This window comes from Salarias fasciatus, chromosome 11, assembly GCF_902148845.1.
Source record: "Salarias fasciatus chromosome 11, fSalaFa1.1, whole genome shotgun sequence".
Lineage (NCBI taxonomy): Eukaryota > Metazoa > Chordata > Actinopteri > Blenniiformes > Blenniidae > Salarias > Salarias fasciatus.
Genome location: NC_043755.1, coordinates 8,246,033 through 8,270,910, shown reverse-complemented (window position 1 = coordinate 8,270,910; position 24,878 = coordinate 8,246,033). Strand labels below are relative to the sequence as shown.

At 43.7% G+C, this 24,878-nt stretch overlaps 1 protein-coding gene across 3 annotated transcripts in view; it reads left to right on the top strand.

Annotated features, from left to right (window-relative positions):
- The first annotated feature begins 4,743 nt into the window (after positions 1–4,743).
- Positions 4,744–24,878, top strand: part of bcam (basal cell adhesion molecule (Lutheran blood group)) — a 53,715-nt gene continuing 33,580 nt past the window's right edge. Inside the window, exon 1 of one of the 3 annotated variants that reach the window (XM_030102047.1) lies at positions 4,744–5,039. In XM_030102047.1, coding sequence (XP_029957907.1) covers positions 4,976–5,039 — 64 coding nt within the window. In that variant the 5' untranslated portion in view covers positions 4,744–4,975. The remainder of the gene's footprint in view (positions 5,040–24,878) is intronic. The other 2 variants (XM_030102048.1, XM_030102049.1) reach the window with 2 other exon arrangements.

Genomic DNA, 24,878 nt, shown 5'->3' with positions numbered 1-24,878 from the left:
ACTGTAATAGAGATACATTGAGAGATTAAAATGGACAGAGATGGGGGGGTCACATATAGAAATGAGACTGAGAGAGTGAAACAAAGGGAAAGATCAAAGAGTCATGGGGGGAAGTGAAAGATGGGGCTTCAGCACATCATTCAGTCTACCCTGCAATGTCGGGACATGAGAATTAATATAAGATTATAGCTACCTTCACTTTTTATCTTTGCTCCTCTCTTTTCTCCCTGCCTGTACTTTGCTATTATTCCCTGGGGCTATATGTTACCCATCCCCTGACTTTGGAATTGAAGTTCTCCCCTCCTCTTCCACTTCTAATCTGTTCACTTCATTATTCTTTCATTACACATCCCTCTTCCCTTTGTAGTGCCTCCCTGTCTCTGTCCCTCTTTATCCCTTCGCTTTAGGCTGATGTGTCAAATATTCTCCTCGTCAGGGTTGAAGATGGTAAAACAAGTGACAATAAATTCATCTCTCTGCTTATGTTTTGAGAGTATCCACATGTGAATGTTTAAAGAGTGTGTATAAAAATGACTGTACTTGCAGAATTCCTGAATGTGACATGTGTGTATTGAGGCCAAAATGAGGTAGTGTGTTAGATATATACTGCAGAAGAAAAAAACCATTGTTCCACTCCATGTAATCCTAATAGGCAATGCTCCATTTACAATTATGTCATTTTTTTAGCACTGTGGCTATTAGGATGCATTGCAACAGTGCTGGACAGCTTGGCTCATGCATACAATGACCAATTTAGAGCGATATTTGAGATTTTTTGCAGATAGGATGAATCCCAACTGATCCTTTTTCATTTTCTTCTGATACCGCAGTGGGGTTTTTGTATCTTTGAGTCTGAACAGCTATGTTGAATGGATTGCCATTAAATTTAGTTCAGGCCATGATTCCTCCCATGGGGCGAATTGTAATTTGACGATCCTTAAAGTGAAATGTTCCCAAGGTTTTTGTATAATGTGAAGTCTGACTCTTTTGTCTCCTGGTAGTTTGATATCCGACTTCATTGCTGGATAAAAATAAAGAATATTTGAAAAGCAAAGATAAGATCTGCCACATTGCATTTGTTTCTAACTGTCCATCAGAGACTAATCATGAACGGTTGATGAATACCTCTGGCTGCCTATTGAGGGAAAGATTTCTATTCTGAAGCGTTCACACTGCTGTTGATTGAATAAATCTGGATGTGTAATCAGTGTCACTATTCATACCCATCCACTTTGGATTAAGACGATAACACCAGTTCTGATTTATTTCAGTGAATTTTAAATTGTACGCATGGATATTTTCTTTTTGGATGTCAATGTTTCCCGTATCTGCACTGCATCTCAAATGTTTCTAAATACCCTACTTGAAAAAGGTCTCATTTTGTTGGTCCTAGCATCTTTTTATTTTATGATATGATAATATGATAATGTGTCACATCAGCTGGCAGAATATCATGACTTTAACAGTGATGCATTCCACAACACTGCTGTATAATCGAGAAACGTGAGTGTGGACAAAGCTCTCTATCAGCCAACACACTTTGTTCCTGTTCACTGAATATGAACTGTGGTGAGTAGATTCTAAAAACATAGATTTGCTGATTAAACTGACCCTAAATTCCTCTGCATAGTTAGGATATCAGGCATTTGGTGCTTGGAGCTGGATTGGTGGTTTGTTCATGCTGGGAGAAGCAAGCTGAGGCGGTTCAGGCATAAAGGCTGAACTCGTTCTGGATCTCTCGCCTTTGAAAGTATTCTGGGCATGTCTGTTTGGAACAAACTGCAGGGATTAAATCCCACCTTGCTTGGGAACATACCAAGGTCCTTGTTGCAAGCTGGAGGACATGGTTGGGGGTCGGAAAACAAGTGTGATGTCTTGCTCTGTCTGCTCCTGCTGTAAGCAGCATGCCAAGAAGCCAGATGAAATAGTTTGATGGATGAGTGCTTTCAAACTCCATCAACTCTCCAAAAAACAATGCAGCATGAACACATGTGATGCAATTAGCTTGATAAAAAGCTAAAAATATGCAGTGGTCCTTATAGACAGTGTGACCTATTCATGTTGACTGTAGACCTCTATGATGTGACAGCATTTGATTGAAGAGATTTTTATTGACAGGGATGAAGACCATTCCCCGAAGACGGCAACACTTGAACTCAGCTCAGCTAGTAAATGGTCGTGTTAGAGCGTGTCAGATCGTGTAAACAAGGAGGAAAACCCTGTTATTTGTCTCTTTAACGGACCTCATTTTCACATTTTTACCCCATGACTTCAGCCTTCAGGTGTCACAGCTTCACTTTAGATGTGCTGAGCTGTACAAGTTGGAACTCGAACAAAATTAGAAGCTTTTTACCACCAAGCACTGCCAATACCGAAGAGTTATTGTAAATACTTTATGTCAAGGAATAGCTCTTTCTTCCTATTTTCGTCTTTGTATTTACCCCTCACTGGCATTACTTGTCCTTTCTGTGTTTTTTTTCCTCTCCTCTCGGTCGGTCCTCTGCTGCAGCTCCATTAGGTAATGAGGCAGTACAGTAAATCACAGCCACTGTATGAATGACTGAAAGCCCTGCTTGCCCGATACTCGGCTATATCAGCATTCTCCCCAACGAGGCAGCACGATAAAGCTCTTATGTAAGGACCTGCAAGTGTTGTACAGCACCGAGTCCCTCAGCACAGGGTGGAGGGTTGTTAGTGGATCTCGTGTCTCTTGTGGCTCTGAGAGACGATTATGAGTGGGTCAATATCAGGGATGAACAGCTGTATCGATGTTGCACACTTGGTAGGCAGATTGATCGACCTCCTGCCATCATATCCAAGAATAGATGGGTCGAAAAGAAAAGGAAAGGGCTTCGCAGAAAAGGGTGTGAGAGAAAACTGATTACCTCAGTCCCATCAAACTGTGACTAACCTCTAGAAAGTCCTGCCAGTGTCCTTTTTAATGCGTAGAACAGCTGTGTGCGTGCATTCGATGCAGCGCAGCTATCGGATCCCCTCTGCTGGGGCGACTGCTCTGTGAATACGCCGAAGTAATGCAGGTCGCGAGTATCACATCTCCTGTTCGAACAAGGCTGAGAAAATATTAACCAGCTGTTTTGGCCCAACTATGTCTGGAATGTGAGTCTTTAGATACAACTGCTCTACAAGGGACTATTACCTGCAGGGCGTGTCCATTATGCTGCTCTGCTCCATCATCAATCAGGCTCCTGTGGGGGACAAAAACGACAGGGAAGTGAATGTTTGTGTTATGCACTTGGGTCAGCTATGGTACGTATACTAAGCCACCTCATGGCTGGCTGTTTTCCATCTCCAGGATTATAGGATTTGCCATGAGTCAACTTCGTAGGTCAAACAATACCTTGTCGAAGTAAGACTTGCATTGCAGTATTGTGGATAAGCCACTTAGACTCCCTTGATAAGTGTATATCTGAACAGCAAACAGCTAACTAGACTCCGCCATACCCTGTAAAATACCCAAACAGATTGTGAAGAGATTACATGTCTAGGAATGAATGGTATGTTTCTCATTGACACACAGCTTAGAAATGCCCTTCGGTTGCCTGGAAAATGAAAATCATTATTCAAGACCAATGCAAGTTGAGAATGGTTCATGTTAAAGACGAGTGAAGCCGGGGCAGGAAATTTGTCTGCAGAACAAAGCGGCTTCAGAGAGCTGAGGCTTGCTTTTCCTGATCCAATTAGTTTTTGGGTGTGATTCAGCCCTCCACTTGATCATTACAACCATGGAACAATAATTTTATCAACATGTACTTGACTAGTTGGAGATAATTGCCCCTTTCTACAATACAGAGACTGTGCTGTCTCCTGTTACCCTCATAATCAAGATTTAATTGTTTAACAACCTACTTTATTGAGGGCATTTTGATGTGTTAATGGTGTTTGCTGCTCTATTGCCTCATAAATTACATGTATAATGTGTTTTTTTTTATAATCTGGTGCAAAAACAGAACAACATTTTGGGCGAATAGGGACATGAATCTCTTCAGGATGAAGCAAAGTTACAATAATATATATTGAAAGACAACATAACCAGGACGGGGAATTTATGGGCTTCAGAGAGCTGATTTCCACCCATTCAATTAGTTTATGGATGTGATCAAGACCTCTGGGTCATGATTACTAACCTGGCAGATTAATTTACTTGAGGAAAAAAAAAGATTAATTTACTTGCATGAAGTGGCCTACTTGGAGATAATTCCTTCTATCCACCCTGCAGTTGCATAATTGTGTCGCCTGCAATTTTCCAGCTAATCAACCCATTTTAATAAGGCAATTTGGTTGCATTAATAAGTATTTTATTACATTATTTGTAGCGTTTAAAAAAAAAACAAGTGATGTCGGACAGTTGGTGGGGAAAACTGCCATCCAACCACTGCTCCAACTTCACTTTTAACTCTAGCTTTGCTGCGAATTTGACTCATTTTTCTGGGATAGCTAGTTATGTTTCTCTGAAAGGATAGTTTTCTGAAGATGCTATGAGTCAGTGAGCCTCATGATAAAATCACTTTTAACTTCCTTTAAAGAAATCCTGCGGGCCCCAGTAGACCTACAGAGATTAGTCAAGCAGGTCTTTTCAGAGAGAGAGAGAGAGAGAGAGACAGAGAGAGAGACAGAGAGAGAGAGAGAGAGAGAGAGAGAGACGAGGAAGGAGGAGGGGTATGGGGGGGGGTCACCTTTTGTGCAAATATATCAACCAAGTAGACTGCCACCAGCATCAGATTTCTGTGCGTGTGTGTAAGACACACACACTGAGAGAGAGAGAGAGAGAGAGAGAGAGAGAGCGAGCGAGAGAGAGAGAGGCAGTCCTTCTGCAGAGAGAGAGAGGGAGAGAGAGGGGTCCGGGAAGCTTTGGAGCATTGAAAGAAGAAAAAGACTTGCTGCTGTGCCACATTTCCACACCCTACAACCACAAACAAAGTGAATACTTTTCCTCAGAAAAGTTGGAAAAGCGGACATGGCCGGGATAACATTCGCACGCGCGTCGCTCCTGTGCACCTTGCTCCTCTGGGCATTTCAAGGTAAGTCCCTTTCACACTTTATTCCTCATTTTAAGAAAAAAAAAATCCCCCTCCGTTGTAACTTTGTCACGCTTTTGACACGGTTGCTTGGATTTCTGTGCCTTTGGGGATTGAAATTGAGACTTTCTCCTCGTGCAGACTCCGGACTTTCTCAGGTCCGGTGCCACTTTAAGCGGAGCAGCGCGCGCCGCGGTCCAGTGACCGAGTCCCGAGCTGCCTGCAGCCTGTTTATCCCAGCAGAGTTCACTTTGCACGTGTTCTCTGGTTAAGGTTTGTTTTGAGCAACTAAGCCAAATAAAAGCAACCAGTTACAGATGAGAAAGGCGCTTTCTGCTGGAGATGCGGCGGTAGCCGGTTAGTTTCAGGTTATTGTGTCTCGGTGGAACCACTTCTCTGGGCTCTCGGGATGTTTTGAGCTTTATCTTTGTAGATTACAGGCGCGTGAAGTGTCTGTGCCGCACTTTCCTAGCACCCAGGTTTGCGACAATCTGGAATTCATTTGCAACACAAGTGTTTGTCCTCAGAAAATGCCTTCAGCTCAATAAACTCACCTTTTATTGAGTATATAAAACCTGATATTTAGCGCAGAAAAAGTAACCCTGGGCTGTAAAGAGAATCTTCCAAATCCTGTTTTTGGTTTTTCAGAGAGTCTCTTCCCCTGTAGTGAGAAGTCAGGAGCTCTCATTGTGAAGACCATGTTGCTGGTCTCATTCATGCTGCTGTGCTGCAGTCTTCCAGCTCTTTGATGTCTGATCTGCGGGATTTATGTCTCCTTATGTTGGCAGAGCGCCTCACCCTCAGCACCCCTGGGTGCTGCCAGAGAGAGAGAGAGAGAGAGAGAGAGAGAGAGAGAGACTAAGTCAATTTAAATGCAAGCCGGCTAAGGCCTGAGGCTGTTTAATCTTTGTCAGTTAAGAGTTTGTTAAAAAGTGACCAAACCGCAGTGTCGGAGGAGATGCGGTGGTGCTCTTCAAGGCTGTTGGCCTCACTGTGGGCTTCTTGATGTTTGGTCAACAGTCTTCACAGTTTCACTAATGTGTTGCTTTCAGCTTCCCACCCCTATAAAATCGTGAATGTGGTGTGGTCATAAGGAAAAGGGCAGGGCTGAGTGCTGGGGACTCCCCACTTTATCAACTCCTATCATATTTCCCCTCACTGTTCTCCCTTCAGCAGTCTTCCTACCCACAACTTTTCTGCTGATCTGAATCATCAAACTTTTTTTTTAATTCCATTATTAGTTTTTACTGCCACTCGATTGCCTGCATTTCCCATCTCAGCTTCCTTTCTGTCTGGGTGTGGAGACAGTTGTTTGTGCTTTGCTGTCTGTTTTCCCCCTACATGGAGCCTTTTAAAAGGTACCTGCACTAAAAAGTGTCTTGTAATTGATGGATGCAGTGTAGTGCATCACACATCACACAGCTGTGGCGCATTGATTTAAAGGCTTGGTTCCAGGTGCTGAGTTCACTGCTGGCCCATGCCCTGAAATTCCTCATTTGAAGTCTAGAGGGGAAAATTTTTTTTATATATATTTCTTGTTGCCAAGCTTTGTTCTGTCTCAAAATAGGAAGCTTTTGAGTCACATTTGCATTCTCAGAATTACTGGTCACACATGTGGCTTCCAGCTATGTCAGCATTAGGAAGAAAAAAAATAGAAACAAACAGAAAATCTGAATAGACAGCTTATCCAAACATCTTATTACAACCAGCAGTTATATTTTATGGTGACAACACATTATAGTGGCAGTGATGATTTTGGTGGGATGATAGGAAAAAGCAAGTTATGTATTTGCATAAAAACATCTGGGCAGAGGAGACCAAGTGGACCAAGTTATAAGTGCATAAACTATGCTTTTACGCTTTCTGCTCCGTCACTGTGTTCAGTCAACCTTTAAACACAATTCCTCGTACATTATATACTGTGATGGAAAACTAGTCAATGAAACGAATGGATATTTTCACGCTTTAACAGCTGTATATGTATTTTCTTAAATTTTATTCATACATGCATTTCATATTGAACACAAGACGTCACACTCATTTTTATTGCAGGTATTTTAAACAAGCACTATTCTCACAATCCTCTTGATTGCCTTAGTTTCTTTTATATCTTTGATCTTTTTTCAGATTTAGGAGGGAAGAAGAACAAAGTGATGATAATGTAAATAGAAAAGAAAAAAAAAGCTGAATGATCAAATGACTTTGAGCTAAACTGCAGCGACTCCAAAGTGGTCAGGAACAAGTGGAAAGAATCGTTGTGACAAGCATCAGCTGAGTTCAAGGTGTGAGCCTCTAACGTGTAGCGTCAGCTCCTTTGTCTAACACTGCTTTAATTCCCACAGTCATTTCCTCACTTTTAATTTCTCTACCCCCTGCCAGCGGAGCATCCAAAGTGCACCCCCTACAGCCGAGTGTAATTATTATGGTATTAGGCCAGAAAAAGAGCCATTTAGCCACAAGGAGATAAAATCCTCTGGATCCTAATGTCAGTGCAACCAGACACCCGTGTACTATCTTGAATCTAAGAATATGTATAGGCAGGAACAGACAATCTATCAGTATGTGCATGCACCCAACAACAGATTAGAAGGCAAATGCATACAGAAATACACTCTACTAAATTCTGGTGTTACGCAACACTGGAAATCGTATAGCTGCGGAGTGACGGACTAATCCTGGTAGCTTTAAGAGAGCACATACCGGGCTGTCCCCTTGTCATTTAGGTCCCTGAAGGAGTGGGCCTTGGAATGGCGGCCGTAATTATTGTGTTTGCGAGTACATGTGTCTGTGTGACAGTGGCCGGGTAAATTACCTTGAAGGAATGAGTGGCATTCCTGGGGACACGCTGGAGCTTGCCTCGTAATGTGTGTTTTCTGTATGTCATCACCTCAAATTCTATGGAAAGGGGTTTCCTTTTGCACTTTAAAACCCCCTCCGACCAGATTTCACAGGCAGTAATCCACACACAAACAAGCAGGCACAATGCGCTTTTCATCTCACCATCTAGGGGGGAGTATTATAGGTGAAAGGCTGGAGTCTGTGCCCTGCCAGGTTGCGTTCTTATGGTTGAGCTCAGCTGAACAACCACTGGGCTCCAATTAAACACTAGTCTGTTGGAGTAAAGGCCAAAATAAGGCTGATTTGCTCTCAGATTCCATTTAGTAAGCACTCATCTCAGAGAAGGGGGAATTCAGAAGGCCCGATAGTGGTTATTGTTTGCTGCCAATATCACATTCAACTACATTACAACACTTTGATATGGCACTGATGTTGGCTGGTGTGCTGGCAGTCAGCCCTGGTAGACAATTGGGCATCAACAGATGGGGCACTGCATGCACGTGGTTAATCCTGGTGAAGTCAGTTAGTGAGAATGATGTGATCCGCAGAGCCGATGGAAAAGTTTATCCCCCTTCTCTTTCATTCTTATATCCCCTCATGAGCTTCAAAAGAGCTGCAGCCAAAGCTGTGATTACCCGTGCACACAAACCTTCACAGGTTCTCATACATAAACAAAAAGTGTCTCTCTCCAGATTACCTGTATCTTTGTTCCCATCTCCAACCTGATCAACCTTCCTCTGATTCCTCATCTTGCTATGTTACCCTACTTTCCCAGTTTTTTCTCCCTATACTGTGGTGGTTTAGCTTAGCTTATTTTCTGCCCAATTGTTTTGTGTTTTTGGTTTTCTCGGTTTAACATGTTGTCTTTGCCTGTGTCAACCGCTGGGCTTTTGTGAACAGTTCACTTTTAATCACCCTGCATAGCGTCAGGAAGATTGCCTGCTGTGTTTTAGTGGGAGAGGTCACACTGTTTGCTTTTACACCCATCCCCAGGGCCCTTTTTTTAAACAACAGATTTATGGCCACTATTGATGATTTTAAAATAAGAATGACCATCTTCCCCCACTTGACACCTCCTTGTTTCTCATTTTCCAAAGCATGCATTCCTCCATGTTATATATCTGTGCCACTGTTTGGATTTTAATCCTTCTCTGGAGAGGTTTCGTAAGTCTGATAAAGTATCTCACATTCCTTGGAATACAAAAGAATCCTCTTAAAAGTTGTTATGGTTTGGCCTGTTTCTTTGAGGTTGCGCTCCCTCTGCATTAGTGGGAGTTGTTGGGAGGTAAGGAAGGAAGCTGAGAGGAAGGGATGGACGCAGATAGATCATGGGATAGGATGAAAGACGACTACAGTGGACTATTGTGCTGCCACCGTGTAGACTTGTTATTCTCATCTCGGGGGAGGAAACTGATGGTGATTTGTAATTGAAAATGCAGCCTTGAAAAGAGGCGCTCTGGATCTCTGTATGTGTCCTTGTTTGCATCTCTGTATATTTAATGGCAGGTTGCGGCGGGGAGGGTCGCAATTCAGGGTTGTGGCAAAATTGAAAAATTCTCTGGGCTCTTTGAGGAGACGAGGTTAAGTGCTGCCAATCCATTTAGCAGGAGAGTGCTATTGCAAGATGTGGATAAGAACCTCTGTGCTCCAGTACGGAGGAATATACAAAACAACAGGATTGGCTCGATCTCTGTAGGCCAAGCAGGGTACAAACCTGTGTCATAAAACAGAAAGCAAATATGATTCAGGTCTACTGTGGAAAACGGATTGACAATACTCCAGTTGTGTCTTGTCCAGCTGCTTTAATCAATCAAATACCACAGAAGGAAGGATAAAACTAACAAAAGCGATAAAGGCCCAGATAGCAGCAGTGAAGATCAGACAGGCGGAGAACGTCTGGATTGAGGAATACCAATTAGAAATGGGAAATGACACGGAGAAGCCTAGATCTCTGGCCAAAGAGATCATATTCCTGGCATGAGAGAAGAAATCCTAACCCCTGCGCCCCTCCAACCCTAAACCCTCCATCTGACTGTTGGCTGGTGGAGAGTCCTCCGGGAGCCGCGCAAGCTGTTGCTTTTCAGACATCAACAGTTGCTTCAGCAGCAGTTGTTGAATGCACCCCTCCAAAAAGGCCCCGTTACCCCTCCTTGCTGCACTCACACACACACACACACACACACACACACACACTTTGGTTCCATTACCACCTCGTGTCTTTCCACACCACTGGGCTTTCCCGGTGTTTGGCGAGGAGAGAGCAAAACCGCAGAGTCAGTGCTTTGACTGTACATCTGATTGTACTTGGTTGTTCCTCAGACCCTCACGTACAGTACATGTCTGACACTTGGATAAAAGCTTCACAGCAAAATACTGCGTGATTTGTGCTTGCCACCCTGCAGGCAAAAAAAAAAAAAAAAAAAAAAAAAAAAAGTACTACTTTTAAGTGATACTAGAATGCACCTCCATGGAGCCTCAGGGGCTTTTTCCTGTCTCTTATCTGGATCCCATAATGATAACCAGGAGATGAGGGTGACTTAAAGTTCACCAGGCTGCATGTTTACCAGTGTGTGTGTGAGCAAATTTGCTTAAACTATGAGTATTCTTCATTCTTTCAAACCGCACCTCATGTCCAATCTATATTTTCCGTCTGTCAGAACATTCCTTTGCCCCCTCCCTGAATTTAATCTAGTTAATGGTTAAGCAGCAGTGGTTAACCTCCCTACTGTGTCTGGTCACTGTTTGACAGTGAGACCTTATTGCTTTAACTGGGCCAGAGGGACCTGGGAGACGGGAGCGAGAACATTAATCCTCCACGATGAGAGGGCAAAGGAAGAGCAGGGAGCGGAGGAGGGAAATGGGGGCTCATTGATGTTTGTTTTCAACTTTCAGCGATGGTATTTACATTCCAGTTTTCACACACACACACTTTTTTTTGAATGCTTTGTTTTTTTGTGTTTTCTATGACTTCATGTCTGCATGAGAAAAGGGGGCTGCCCTTGCTACCTGAGAACAAGTCCAGAGGATCATCTCTGAAACTGATCCAGTGTCAGTTTTCAAGACTTCTGAGTCACGCAGCTCGCCCGAGGGCATAACTCGTCTTTGTTTCAGAGAGGTTTTACTTACCAGAGCCCCGCAGAAACAACGACCACTGAAGTTCCCTTTGCTCATCTCTGCCTGTGTGAACTTGACTTTGAAAAAGAGGAGTAGAGGGTTGAAGTTACCATGCGCTGACTGCTAATGTTCTCCTCAAGTCACATCCTGTTCTTAACTTTGGTGCAAGTTTCTTTTTCTCCGTTACTTACTTTCCTCCTTGGAATTTGACGATGTCTTTACCACGCCCTGCTTTAAACTCATCTCTGTAAATCATCCCTTTTATCACTGCCTTTCTCTTCTCAATATCTCATGGGCTCATCTAGCTTTCTGTTTTCCTAACCTTGTCGGGCTCTCCATCCATCATCTGTCGATCGTCCATACCAGGCCTCAGTACATGCAGTCTATGTCCTTCTGACCATGTGGCGTCTGCACATCAGTGGCCTGAACAGACGGAGTCAATACAAACATGGGATCTCAAATTCCTGGTAATTCTTTGGGCTGAAGTGAGGTAACCTCAGTAGAGGTTCTTCTTACAGTCACGACACTCACTTGTGTAGCAGTATTTGTATTTTTTCATTAGAGTGGCGTCACGACAGAAAGCAGACTTTTTGGTAATAGTTTTCAAATTGAATTTTCTATTCTGTATTCTGGTAATTAAGCAAGAGTCCGATTTCAGTTTATTTTTGAACCCACCAGCAAAAAAAAAAAAAAAAAAAAAGAAGAAGAAGAAGAAGAAGCAAACATATAAGCTATATTTTGATTCATATGAGTATTTAATCCAAAATCAATAGCATTCAATTGGGTTATGACTCCATCAGGCTAAATGATTCTCAATTTCATGTCGGTACGATTTGCAGAACAACAAATGTGATGGATACTTATTGTGAGGATAATGTTAGACTTACAGAGAAGCTAATTGATTTATCTTCTTATTATTGAGGGCTAAAGTAATTATAACCCCAGTGTTTTTCCTCAAGTGCATCATGGGTTCTGCCCAGCAACAGGCAAGTTGCATCAAGACTGAAAGTACTCAGTAATCAGTCTTACAGGACGATTTTACAGTGAAAGCAAGCAAAACATCCTCTGCATCAATGTTGTGCTGGTAATAGATGAGATAGCTATTCAGATTTTTTTTCTGAATGCTGTCTGGAGTCCTGAGTGGGGCTTAGAGGTCTTGGCCAAGCAGGGTGGAGGACCCCCTTTGATCCCATTCCCCTTCACACACACACACACACACACACACACACACACACACACACACACACACACACACACACACACACACACCATGGAGAATGATGAAAGATGCACCAACTCTCCTTGTCAATTAGTGGTCTGGGCGTGCACGTCACACATTGTGTGTGTGTATGTGTGTGCACGTGCATTGAAAGCAGTGTTTGTGGGTGGGGTTGGTTAATGCAAGGGGCACAGAGGACACATGTTCAATAATAAGGCCTGACAAAGGGAGACAGGCCGACGGGGGGGCAGAGGGAGGACTGGAGAAAGATGGAGCAGTTAGTATGTCAGAGCTTTTAATTATCTATCCCTTTTACTTAGGGATGGAAATCAATATGATTACATTAACAAAAATCTTTTCCAACTTGGGGACCGACCACAAGATGACCTGTCGCTTATTAAATAATGAATTTTACGAGTAGCGTGCTAAGTTGCAAGTATCACATAAAGCATAGTTTTCTTGAAATAATAAACTGAAGCGGTGGCTGCTACTAGCAAATGGTTTTCGTCATCAAGTCATAACTGGTTTTCTTTTTTGTTTGATAGAGTTTTCGATGAAATACCAAAATAGATATTCTAAACAACAGATTTAGAATTTATGATGTTTTTTTTTTTTTTTGCCAACCAATAAACAAATATGGAGTTCTATTACTGATTCCAGCCTGATGCAAAACTGAGAACTCCAATCTCTGAAGTAATTGAAATTGGAGATTCGAAGTAATAAATGCAGCGCCACAATAATACAAATGGATACGCTGCGGCAGACACAGCCCAGCTGGGGTAATCGACTCCCTCCCTCTCAGAATTGTATGCTTGAGACCGAAAGTAACTGAATTGATACTCATATCGAATGGATTGTCCATATCAAAGCTAATGTGAAAAGTAAGTGTATTCCACTCCACTGTGCTCGTATCAATCCTGATAGTTCCTCACTTCATGGTAGCTGTAGCCTTGGGACTCCTCGCTGCAGCACTTTTCATGTATTTTTCATTGAGGTCTTTCTTTCTCTGCACCTGAACAATGCAACATTGTTAAGGCATTCCTGTAGGCTGTTGGAATGCAGGTATTAATACTGGACTGATTACACACACAGCAGTGAGAGAGAGAGAGAGCGAGAGAGAGGGAGACAGGGCACGAGAAGGGAATGAAGAAGAAAGGAGGTGTAGAGTGAAGGGAGTACAGGAAAGCAGCACACTGAGGCACCGTGAAAGGGAGATCCTGATGAAAGGTGGTACCTGTTGTTGTTTAAACCGTGTGCGTGTGATTGCACATACATGGCTGAATACCTTGCATGTGTGAGTGTGTGCATCTGCATCTGCATAGTCGCAGGTGTGTGAGAGTCGGCGTCTGGGTATTTGTGTGTCTGGAATGTGTACCACATTAACTGAACTAACAGTTCTCTGTGTGTGTGTGTGTGTGTGAGAGTGTGTGACAAAAGGGGAGAGTTCGCCCTGAGTGTGGGATCAGGCTTGGCTGTGTGTGTGGGCACCCGTCACTTGGGGCAGTCCAGGCTGTTAAGAGCATGTGAACATGACTGAAACTCCAACATTACCTTGAATCTGGTAATGTTGATGATAAAGAAGTGTGTGTGTCCAACCCCACATGGCTGTATCAGCTGGTGGTGTGTTTGCATTCCACCAATATGAAAATACCTCACATCGCCGCAATTTCCCTCAAATAATACTCTTCTTGGAATTGCAATCATTTGTTTCTGTGATTTTTTGTAACTCCTTTTTGTTTAAAATTGGTAGTAGTTACTTATTATTGCCTCATAACTTCGCGCCGTGGTTGTGGCTCCTGGCGCACCAGCTGGTGGTGTATGATCCAGGCTGTCAGAGTTTGAGCCTGCTCTCCTTGGCAGTGAAGTCAGCAAGGTAAAGCTGGCCAAAAAATCCACTATTGACTGCCTACACCCTACTCTATAGCCCCTCACCCACACACACACACCCCACCACGCCCCATCTGTTTCTGTGTGTGTGTGTGTGTGTGTGTGTGTTTCTGGCAATGATGTCAGGGGCAGTTGGTGAGTTGGTGCAACGGTTCAGGAGAGCATCAAAGCCGGGCCCACCATCGGCATGACGGGGCAGGGGAAGTCATTGCACACTGGGCAGCGGCAGTAACCTCTAGCTAATGCTAACTCTCGGTTCATTTCCACTGGGAGATGCTCACACCGACCAGTGGTTTGAGGAGATTTGGACCTTCTGGTGATACTCGAGGCAGCCAAACAATGGCATACTTGTTCTCCTGTGGCTGCCCACCTGTTCTCTCCTCCCTCACTTTGCTTGTATCCAAGAGGGACAGGACCTCGTGTCCTTCACCCAACACTTTCTCCTACTCCCACCCACACTTTGCTTTATTCTTTCTTTCATTTTGCTTTCTTGCTTTCTTTCTCCGCTGTATCCCTAAGAGGCTTGTTTCCCAGGACAAAGAAAACTCATGCAAAAGAGAGGAGGCAGCTGGATGGTCATCGACTGAGCTCACGTTGCATGTGGGTAGCTTACAAAGCCTCCTGTTCTTCATGTGCTCATTTGTGTCCACTTTGTCCTCACACGTTCTGAACTTTGTCACCTTCGTTCATCTTTTTGCGTCCTGATAAAAACTTCTGACAGTTGCTCTCTCGAGTTGCTTGTTTTGCTACTTTTGCCACATGCCTGTGTCGGGCTCTCACGCCGCGCTCTTCCTCCGCCCCGTGTCTGCCTGCGCTCCCACTCCACTCTGTGGTCAGAGCCCCTGCAGTGGATTATCAGTCAGTTGACTCGCAGAGGGCAGCCAAAGCCTCCAGTACAAACATGAGACAATATCCAAGCGATTGACTGGCTGGCTGCGGACCGTGGAAACAAGCAGCCCTATCAGCCTGGGCCAGGCTCGGTCCATGGGTCTGCTCGTAAACCACATTAGCCGGTAACACTGATACACTGCGGTGCTTCTGTTTGTTTGCAGCGGCGAGCGTCGGGTGCAGTACAATCCAAACTGGAATAAATTATCAGATAAATACAGAAACTGTTATCGGTTGTTTATACATAAGGTTATTATGCATGTGGGTGGGAGGAGAGTTTGAATTGTAGAAATCCTGTTAAGTATTGCCAATAACTGTGAATGACTCATTCTGTTTGTTGTGTTTTTTGTTTTTTTTTCCATTTTTATACTGTAGCTGGTGAGGGCAGCCATCACTGACTTCAAAAAAAGTTTTACATTTGCTCAAGTTTTAAATTTGCAACTCCTGCAACCATTCTCATCAGTAATCTACCAAGAAAAAGAGAAACGATTAAAGGTTTAATTTCAATTGGTGCTATACCTGTAAGACCTAAACGCTGTTAAGAAGTGATTGTTCAATCTTTATATTGAATGCAATCAACAAGTCAAATCAACAACAATTTTGTATTGAAGGTCCAGTTTTCTTAACGGCTGCTACATTTTACAGAACCATCAGTAAATAATTTTTCAAATTGTTTTGCATTCAGACAAATTTCCAAAACTCAACGTTTTTCCGTTTTCAGCCAAATATTGCCCCAAAAAATTGCAGCATATCATTTCATTATCATACGGCAAAGAAGTCTGTAATATTTTCGATTTTACAGCTATATATAAAAACAAATTGCGAAGAGTTCTACTGCCCCTCCTTCTCGGAATACTTCATCCTTTATTATCAGGCACGTCTTTGATTTTTTTTTTGCTTTTTCTTCAGTACTGAGACGTTCATGTTACAAATGTGAGCTGGAAAAGCTTGTCAGTGATTGGATGGTCATAGTCTCAAAGTCCTGGGGGGGGCACCATGATGATTAGTATATGAGAGCAAATCTTAACTTCTCTGCTTTCTGGTAATTTTTTTAATTTCCTCAATGCAATCAGTGGCCTAGGAGGTGCAGTAATAAGAATTATTCATTCCAAATCCTGCCAGAGGCAAAATGGTACTTATGACCTGAGCGTCCAATTAATAAAATGGTACAAAGAGGAGAGAACACACTCAAATGGGAACAGATCTGTGAACAGGAAGCACTGAAAAGTGCATGAATTCAGATTTACTCAGTATATTGGTTGAATGTGTTTGATAACTTTTTTCCGTTAAGATGTCCAACAGCTCCATGGGACCACATTTCATTATGTGCGAGTGGGCGTTCAGCACGCCATCTGATCACTCCGTGGAGACCTCAAGTGAACAAACATGGAAACAATACTATTTTCCGCAGTTTGTTCTCATGTACACAGGGACTGATGCATGCGAAAGCCTCATGTGAATATCCTGTTCTCACTTGATGCCACTAATGGTGAAATTCTCAGCTGATCACAGTTGTTGTGGTTGTGATCAGGCCCTCAAAGGTGACCGAGCTTTCATCAGTCATCTGTCATTTCTCATTGTTTTCTTTCAAAAATGACAAGTTGCTCATTATATTCTTGCTGAATGATGGAAGAGTGGTTCACTGCTGTTGCACGTTTCATATGCAAAAACACATTTCAGGCATATCGTCCATATGTGGCTGCTGATTTTTTTTTTTTTTTGCTAAATGTCATGGATGAAGCAACCAATTGATGTGATTTATGACAATAGCAGCAGACGAGCATCTGGGCGTTTGTGTGCGCGCTAAACGTCTATAATGCCGCTTTAATCTTGGGAGCACATTTTCCCCGATCAACTGGGTCTTTGGAGTCCATCTGCCTTCACTTGTGCATGGCAGAAGCAAGTGTTACCTCCAAGTGTTACCTCCATGTGTCTCCCCGCCACATCCACACAGCTCGTTATGGGCTTCTTTGCCCTCCAGCTAGGTTTGTGCATGAAGATGCAGTGAAGTCATGGAAAATTCTGGAACTGTGCTGATGACAGACAGCTTCCACCTCTCCTGTCTGTCAACTTGGTTTCCTTCCATTTCACATTCCTCAGGTCACACTTCTTTAATACATCTCACCTCTTGCAGGGTTTGACAGATCCCCTCTCTCCTTCCTGTTCTTTCTCTACATTTTTTCGTCCCCCCCACACCACCCACTTTTTACCTGTTTGGGCAAGACTTTGCTTGCCTCAGCAAACTACCCACCGATCCTCGTTTACCCCTCCCCACTATAAATGTCAGAATCCGCCCAAGGGCCTCCAGTCCAGCCCCAGAATGCATCTAACTCAAACTTAGACTTTACAAAAGCACCCTGTTCTCAAATGACACTTTGCGACTTACAGACCGGAGAAGTTTTTGAGAAGATCACTCGGTGTTAGGTGACTCACATCATAACATGAAAACCAATCCTGGAAATGTAAATTAAATCGCTTCCCCACAAAGTAATCTCCTAAAACATCTTTTGTGAACAGAACTGTAATTTTGAACATGTTATGAATCATGAATGAATGGCGCATGCAGGAGGTCCAGTACTGCACCACCTCTGAGTTCAGCTAATTGAAACGAGTTCAGTAGTGTCTTCTCTGCTTTTATCTTGATTCGTTTCTCCTTCTCGTTCCGCTCCCCCCACCCCCGTTCTTGTGATGAAAGGCTCAGGCTGAGGGCTATGAATATAGTCATAAGAACGCAGATGCCCAGCTTTTTTTTTCTTTTTTTTTTTTATGGAGGTTGCATTTCATTTCAGTCTCTCCTCTTCATCTCTTTGTAGCAGGTTCAGTTAGATGGAAGTGAACTTTTCCCCTATTTTATGACTTTTAAAAATGCAGAGAAGAACTGGGAGGCTGTTTTTTTAAGAAATAATTTTCCATCTTTATCTTACTCACCGTGATGTCCGGCCCACTACCCGCTGTTTCACATTTCATTCCCTCCTCACCTCCGCACCATTCCTCTCATCTTCCTGCTGGATTTCCATCCATCTTTCTCTCCCTCTGCTTTCATGTGTTTTAATGTCTTTTCATTACTACCAAATTGTTTTACTTGGAGAAAGTATGTGAGATAGTACCAGACAAGGAGAGGTGCTGATAGTTAGGCTTCAAAACCCCCTACTTGCAGATGCCTCCTACTCCTCTTGGTAACACACACACACATACACACACAAACACACACACACACTTTGTTGTTATTGGTTTTTTTTTTAAATTGTATAATGTTTTGCTATTTCCATTTCCCTAAACGACCTTCACTTTGCAACGCCTACCTTCACCATCTGTTTGGAGGCAGGATTTTCTTTGTCTTGGTAACAGTCTTTCCCATGATTTTGTACTCTATCTATACTTTGCTTGACTATAATTTTGTGCTATACTGCTGATGTTTACAGTGGCAGTCATATTTGTCAGGATAACTGGGAGACAAATGCACACATTGAAATGCTTTCAAGCAAAAATATTGCATTACATCAAGCATTATCCAGTATTCACATTTCCAAAGTCAAACACTGAGACGCACTCACTGATGTTATTGTTCTCCAGGACACATTTTATTAATTAAAAGAGGAACAAATCACTCTCCACACTGTCTGCTTCTGTGGTATGCAGCGTAAGTGATTACAGCGATACAAGGGCAGACTGGCACACTCCTCTAGCATGCTTCATTTCTGCTTTGATCTTGGTATGCCGGCAATTAGTTTGCGTCTTCATGCCAGTTTTGTCACGTTTGTTTTTTATTTTTCTCTCTCTGCTGCTTTCAGTGTCAGTCACTCTGTCATCTCTGCACGTCGATACCATCGTGACGTCTCTCCAGTTTTCTTTGACTTGGTGGATGCATTGTTTTCCTCGACGCTTCATCTAGATTGGACCTGGTCTTTGTTCAAGAGCGGAGGTGTAGACACGGTTGCACATTGCAAGATTAGGAAATAGATCCCTTTTCGATAGGCTTGGTTTTAACTGGTGGTTAAAATGATGAAAACAGTCAGTCAAGGTCACTTAAGACCTTTAAATCAATTGTGCAGGCCCTATCAATTGTCTGTCATTTTGTGCTTGTTTAATTACTTCCTCGCCTCCTCGCTCACTTACTTATTAAGCTGAATTACTTTTTTCTTCATCGCTATCAATGATTTACTTATTTGGCGTAAAATGAGCAGTCTCGTCAGACATCTTTAACCTTTTCTGAAGCTGCTGTTTTTGTAGATGACAGCTGATGTTTTATCGTTGCCCTTGTTTTGCCATGTGCAGTTAAAGAAAAACGTGTCATAAGCAGGACACCACTTTATTGATGAAATGTCATAGGATACATCGACCTTGCGGAATTGTGTATCTATTTTATTTAAATGACCATAAATGATGGTTTTGTGTAGGTGTGGGTGCAGTAGGAGGCGTAACCTAAAGGGTCACAGGCCCATCTGGTGTGAAATCCCACTGGAGGCCAGCAGCATCACACGCCTGCCTGTGACCTTGGGTTTGAGCACATCAAAGGACAAGAAGGATTAGTGGTATTTTAGTCCTGGTTTTCCTGGAAAAGGGCACCGTGTGAGCAGAGGAAACTGGCACAGAATGGGCCAAGTCTGCTTCGGCGTCCGTCGAGTTACGGGGAGGAACTGCGAGTGTTTGGTGCTTCAAAGGCTTGGCAGGGGAGCAGAATGTGTCAGAGACATTTCTCAGTCATATTACTTTGTCCAACCTTTTCCCCTCTCACCCTCTACGATCTCCCCCCTCTTGCCTTTGTCTATTTCACCATCCATGACGATGTCCCACTGTTTTTGTCTGTTTGCCTCTGACAGCACTGCCTATTGCAGTAAACCCGCCAGCCATCACCTGCACCCCTGTGAACCCCCCCCTCGTCTCTCATTCCACACATCTTCCTCAGACTCTAGTGTCTCTATCTTCCATCTCCTGGCATTGCAGGTCCGCACAGGTTGAGACGGGTGTTGTTTTGTCTCTCTCAGGTTTCACACATTCCAGATATTATCACCAGGCTCCAGTTAGCTTAGCTGATAACCATCGCGACAAGGCGGACAGTCACTTTGCAGACAATGATGGATGTGCCCTCTGAGCCAGACCTGATGCCCACAGATGGAGGAGTCGCACCAGGCGCAGCCTTGTCGCGTTGGACAGTCATGCAGTTATCTCTTCAGACAACTTTGCTCTGCCGTCAGATTCCATTTTCTCTTTAGCTCGCAGACTCACCACAGAAGTGCCCCTGAAATCATTCCGAATAAAAATGGCTGTTTATTATGTAAATCCCAGCTTCATTTTCCTAATTATTTCATATGTTGTCTCCCATTTCTTTTCTAATCACATCATCATCCTGGCCATGAATAATAATTTAACAAAGCATTAATGAATGCAAAGAAAAGCGCACCAGCAGATTGGATTTTTATGAAGACTGGAATAATACACCTTCAGAAAGTGTCTGTTGAGTCTTGATGTGTAAATGAGTAAGATATCATTCATGTTTTAGTCAGGAAAATGTCCAATTTATGAGACGTGTCTTCATGAGAAAAGTCATAGCTTTGAAATTATTCATGCTGGCATTTCCGCCTGCTTCACTCTGCCATCTTCATTTTCAAGCTGTCTGTACAACCTTCGTTTTATCGGGTAAGCAGCTGAAATGTTAACGCCGTCCATTTATTTCGTGTGTGTACGTGCCCATGTGCGCCGGCCCACCTCTAATCTGGCCTTGGGCAGCTTCTTCCCCTGCAGGCTTCATGTCAGCAGCTTGACTTTGATGTCAAGCCACAATTTGCTTGTCTGTCTCCGTGGACTCCCTTTGTCCACGTAATGTCAGGCAATCAATAATAATGTGACCTACCTATCCACCATGCTTACCCACTGCTTTAGTTATTCACCCCCTGGTCAGCGCTGTTCCAATCTCTGACCTGCCCCTGCCCCTGAGAAGCCCCTCCTTCTCCCAGTTCTACTTTTAGTAATAATGCCTGTCTCGCTATGACAATAACCTCTATGTCTGTTACCATGGTAGCATATAGCCCTCCAAAGGAGAGGTGAACTATTGGTCCTGTGCTTTATAAAACAGACAAGATCAAGACAGAGTGCGTGAAGATGGGTGCAGGGCTGCATGAAGAAAGAAACCCATTAGAATACAGGATCAGCCATTTGTTCACAAATATGTGTAGTGAGCCCCCCCCCCCCCCCCCCCCCCCCCCCCCAACTCTCTGTCCCTCTTTTAAAGCCCCACTGTATTTCTGTAGAGGTAATAGAGAATGGGAAAAGACAGGTGTGCCATTATGGTGCAGATTAGTGAGGAATGCTGGAAGGTTAACACAGGCAGGAGTTGGCTAACTCCAGTATTTATTTGTGTGTGCTTGCAAGCTCGGTTTCCATTAAAATAGATGTGTGCGCTACGTGATTTGCATGCCAGTTGCAAGAACCATGCGCACCCTCTCCATATGTTGAATGATATTTAAAATATGCCTTCCAGGGTGTGTGTGTGTGTACGTGTGCTCGTGTGCATACCACGGCTTTCTTCTGTCTCTTTGCCCTACCCTTGTATGGACGAGAGCTAGCCCCTCGCTATCTCCTTGCATCCAGCTTATCAGCTTGACTGTCTTGAAGTGCTGCTGCAGAAAATAGAAACTCCTTTGCGGGGGAATGCATTCACTCTTTTTCTTTCCCTTGTTTAAAATATGCTCTTCACATGCAGTAGATTCCCATGTATCCCAGCAGATAAAGCAGTGTGACGTCAGTAATGGTATTGCAGCCTTTTAATCGTATATCACAAGAGCATATTAATATTCTCGGAATGGGTTATATGCATTATAATGCGTTGAAGATAGAAAAATATTTGAAGAAGCACCCTGCATAGTAATTAGTTTGCAGATACTGTCTCCACATCTATAATTATGTTGCGGGTAGCTATGCGCGCGCGTCGCTGTGTGGATTTCTCTCCTTACAGCTAACATCTTGCAGTGTGGTTGTTAGTGGGTCTTTCCAAACCTCATCTTCTCAGCCAGCCTTACACCAAGCCAGTCAGCCAGCCATGTGGTCCCTCTCCACTCTAATTAAACTCACTATAGTTCCAAACCCCAACCAGAAAGACACAACCTCAATGCCAGACTGTGTGTCAGCTGCTGCCAAGACCTATACGTGTGTGAGCCTGCGTGTGTTTGTGTGTACGTGTGTGTCAGATGGAGAAAAAAATTGAGAGGTAGAGAGAGCTCATAACCATATTTGCTTCTCATTTTACTCTGTCGAGGCAAAGTGTAGGGGAGCCTGCCAAGGCACTCGAGAAGCGGTGGGGAGAAACAAACAAAAAAAAATGTGGAAGAGCAGACAAAGAAGGATCTACTGTAGACAGCATATATGAATGGTTGCCTCATGGAGGGAAAGGGGGAGTTAAGTGGATTTAAAAATCAAGGGGAAGAAAGAGTGGAATGCAGGAGAACAGTAATTAAGTCTGAATTATTCTATCTCTGCAGGATCAGGGGGATTAATATAGACTTTGCTTTGGATTCTGCACCTTTCACTCTGTTGTGGGAGTCTGGTTGCTGTATGTAAACGTGCGTGTGCATGTCCGCCTGCATGGGTCTCCCCCTAGTCCAGAAGGCTCCGTGCGTCTGTGCCAGCGGGCTTGTGACCATATCTGCCAGCCAGCGATTGTGTGTGCACTGATGTGTGACTTTGTACCCCCCCACTTACTGAAGTTCATCCAAGCATTATAAGTTAATCCGCCATAATAGGCAAAAAGACAAGAAACTGGGGGTAGTGCTAGGTGGGGTGAGAGGGAACTGGCGTGGGAGGTGGGGCATCTAAAGGTAGTGTATTCAAGTGTGTGTGTGTGTCACAATCTGCTATGTGTGAGGTATGCCAGTCAGGAGAGTAAGGATTTAGGGCCAGACAGACCGTTTTAAATCCCGGGTTTATACGCTGTTGGGACAGCAAGTGTTGATAGCTCAGCTCGGGAAGCGACCCATGTCGCTCAGATGTAAATCATGGCTTTGGCTATCCCACTATCACAACTATCAATCTTAATGTGATAAGAAAAAAACTAGGTTGAAAATGGTATTTTTAAACAAATGAATCAATGACAGAGTATAGGGGGGGTAAGAGAGATAAGTGGATATGAAGTGACTTGGCTGACATTTTGAGGTCAAGGGCAGATTTTGCGGTGGTTGATTGAAGGAGTAAAATAACACAAGGTGTGTTTTTAAAAAGATTGTACTGATACGTGTATGTTCCTAACACGCAATGAATCAGCCCCCTGTTTAGGCGGGACTTTCAGTATCTCTCAACCTCCCACTGAGTGTTGCCACTGTCAACACTGTGTAAGACTGTTTGTCCAAGAAGGGAGGAATTAGGGGGAGGGAGAGGAAGGAGGGCTGGAGGGCAGGTGCAAGGGTAATTCTGTGATGGCTGAGAAGTGGCGGTAGGCTTTACCCAGCTTGTCTGGAGGCAGTGACCCATACTGTACACACTGTCTCTCTATCTCTCCGCTACTCCCTTTTCCTCCACATGTGCCACTTTTTTTCCTGACTCTGCCCTTGCTTGAATTTCAGATTTCTGAGCTGTTATCCATGTGCTCAATTATGTTTCCAGGACACAAACACACACACACACAGAGACTCACGCTCCTTTTTAAGCGTTCATTTCCACACACTCTGTGTGCTTTCCTTTCCCCTCCACCAGCCCTGCTGCCAGTGGGTTTACCCCGTCCTCTCTATCCCTCTATCGGTCCCTCACACACAGGCTTTATCCGCCCGCTGAGCACGATGGCCTGTTTTTTAAAAAAAAAAAAAACTGAGCAACGGATGGATAAGAATACAGCACAGGGATAAGGGATGTTGAGAAAGGAAAGAAAGGAGGAATGAATCAAGGCGTACTCCAGCGGCCTGTTATCTCATTACAGCGGTACTGGCTTGTCACGCCCGACTGACTGGCCCCCTAAGGAGCACCCTCAGCCCCTCATAAGACCCCCTTTATTCAGCAAGACCTCTCGTATTTCAGCTTGGGCACAAAGAAGAGCGATTCTCTCTGGTTTCGGAGCTGTCCACACCAGATTTGTGTATCCTCGCTCAGCCAAGGCACACACTCGAAAGTATAACACGGGAAGAGCCACAGACACAGCGGCCTTGTTAGTCGGTAGTTATGAAATGATGCTTGCAGATAATGGAGGCTAATAGGCAGAGTGGATATCCATTTGTTCCACCATTTTCTCCCTATTTCAGCCCTCTTGTATGGTCCCATGTGGGTATTAGAAGAGGAATTCAAGAGGGAACTGCTGTCAGCTGAAGTAGTGGAAATGGTGTTCCTCTCTCTGGATTTTCTCCCTCTTCTGCCGAAATGAAGGCTCATTAGAAGTGAAGGGAGGGCTGTTTCTAAATGAGATGGGCAGAGTGCTACTCAGCACTCCTACGAGGAGAGAATGGGAGGAGGAGAGAAATGGTGAGGGAGGATTCATCATAGAGAAAGAGCAAATACAGAGCAGACGTTAAAGCGGAGCCAAACAGGCGTATGGAAAATACATATAATAGAGCCTGTGTCATCAAAATGAATGTGTCACACATGCAAAATTCAACAAAAATTCAAATAAAAACAACTCAAAGTGCGAAATTTGCTGGTGGGGTGTTCGCAAACACTTCCTTCCAAAACCCTTTGATCCGGCTCATGGTGGGAGGGTGCAGGAAGAAGGAGGGATGTACACTGATAAGGTTGCTCATCCATCACAGCGAAAACACCAGACAACCAAAGACACTCACATTCACACCTACTGGCCTCTGATAGACAACAGTTTACCTAAAATATACACACTCTTCAGAAGAACATGCAAACTCTGCATTAAAATTCAAGCCACACCGCCTTGCCCTTTGACCCCGATATTTCAAATTAAAAAGCAAAACAAT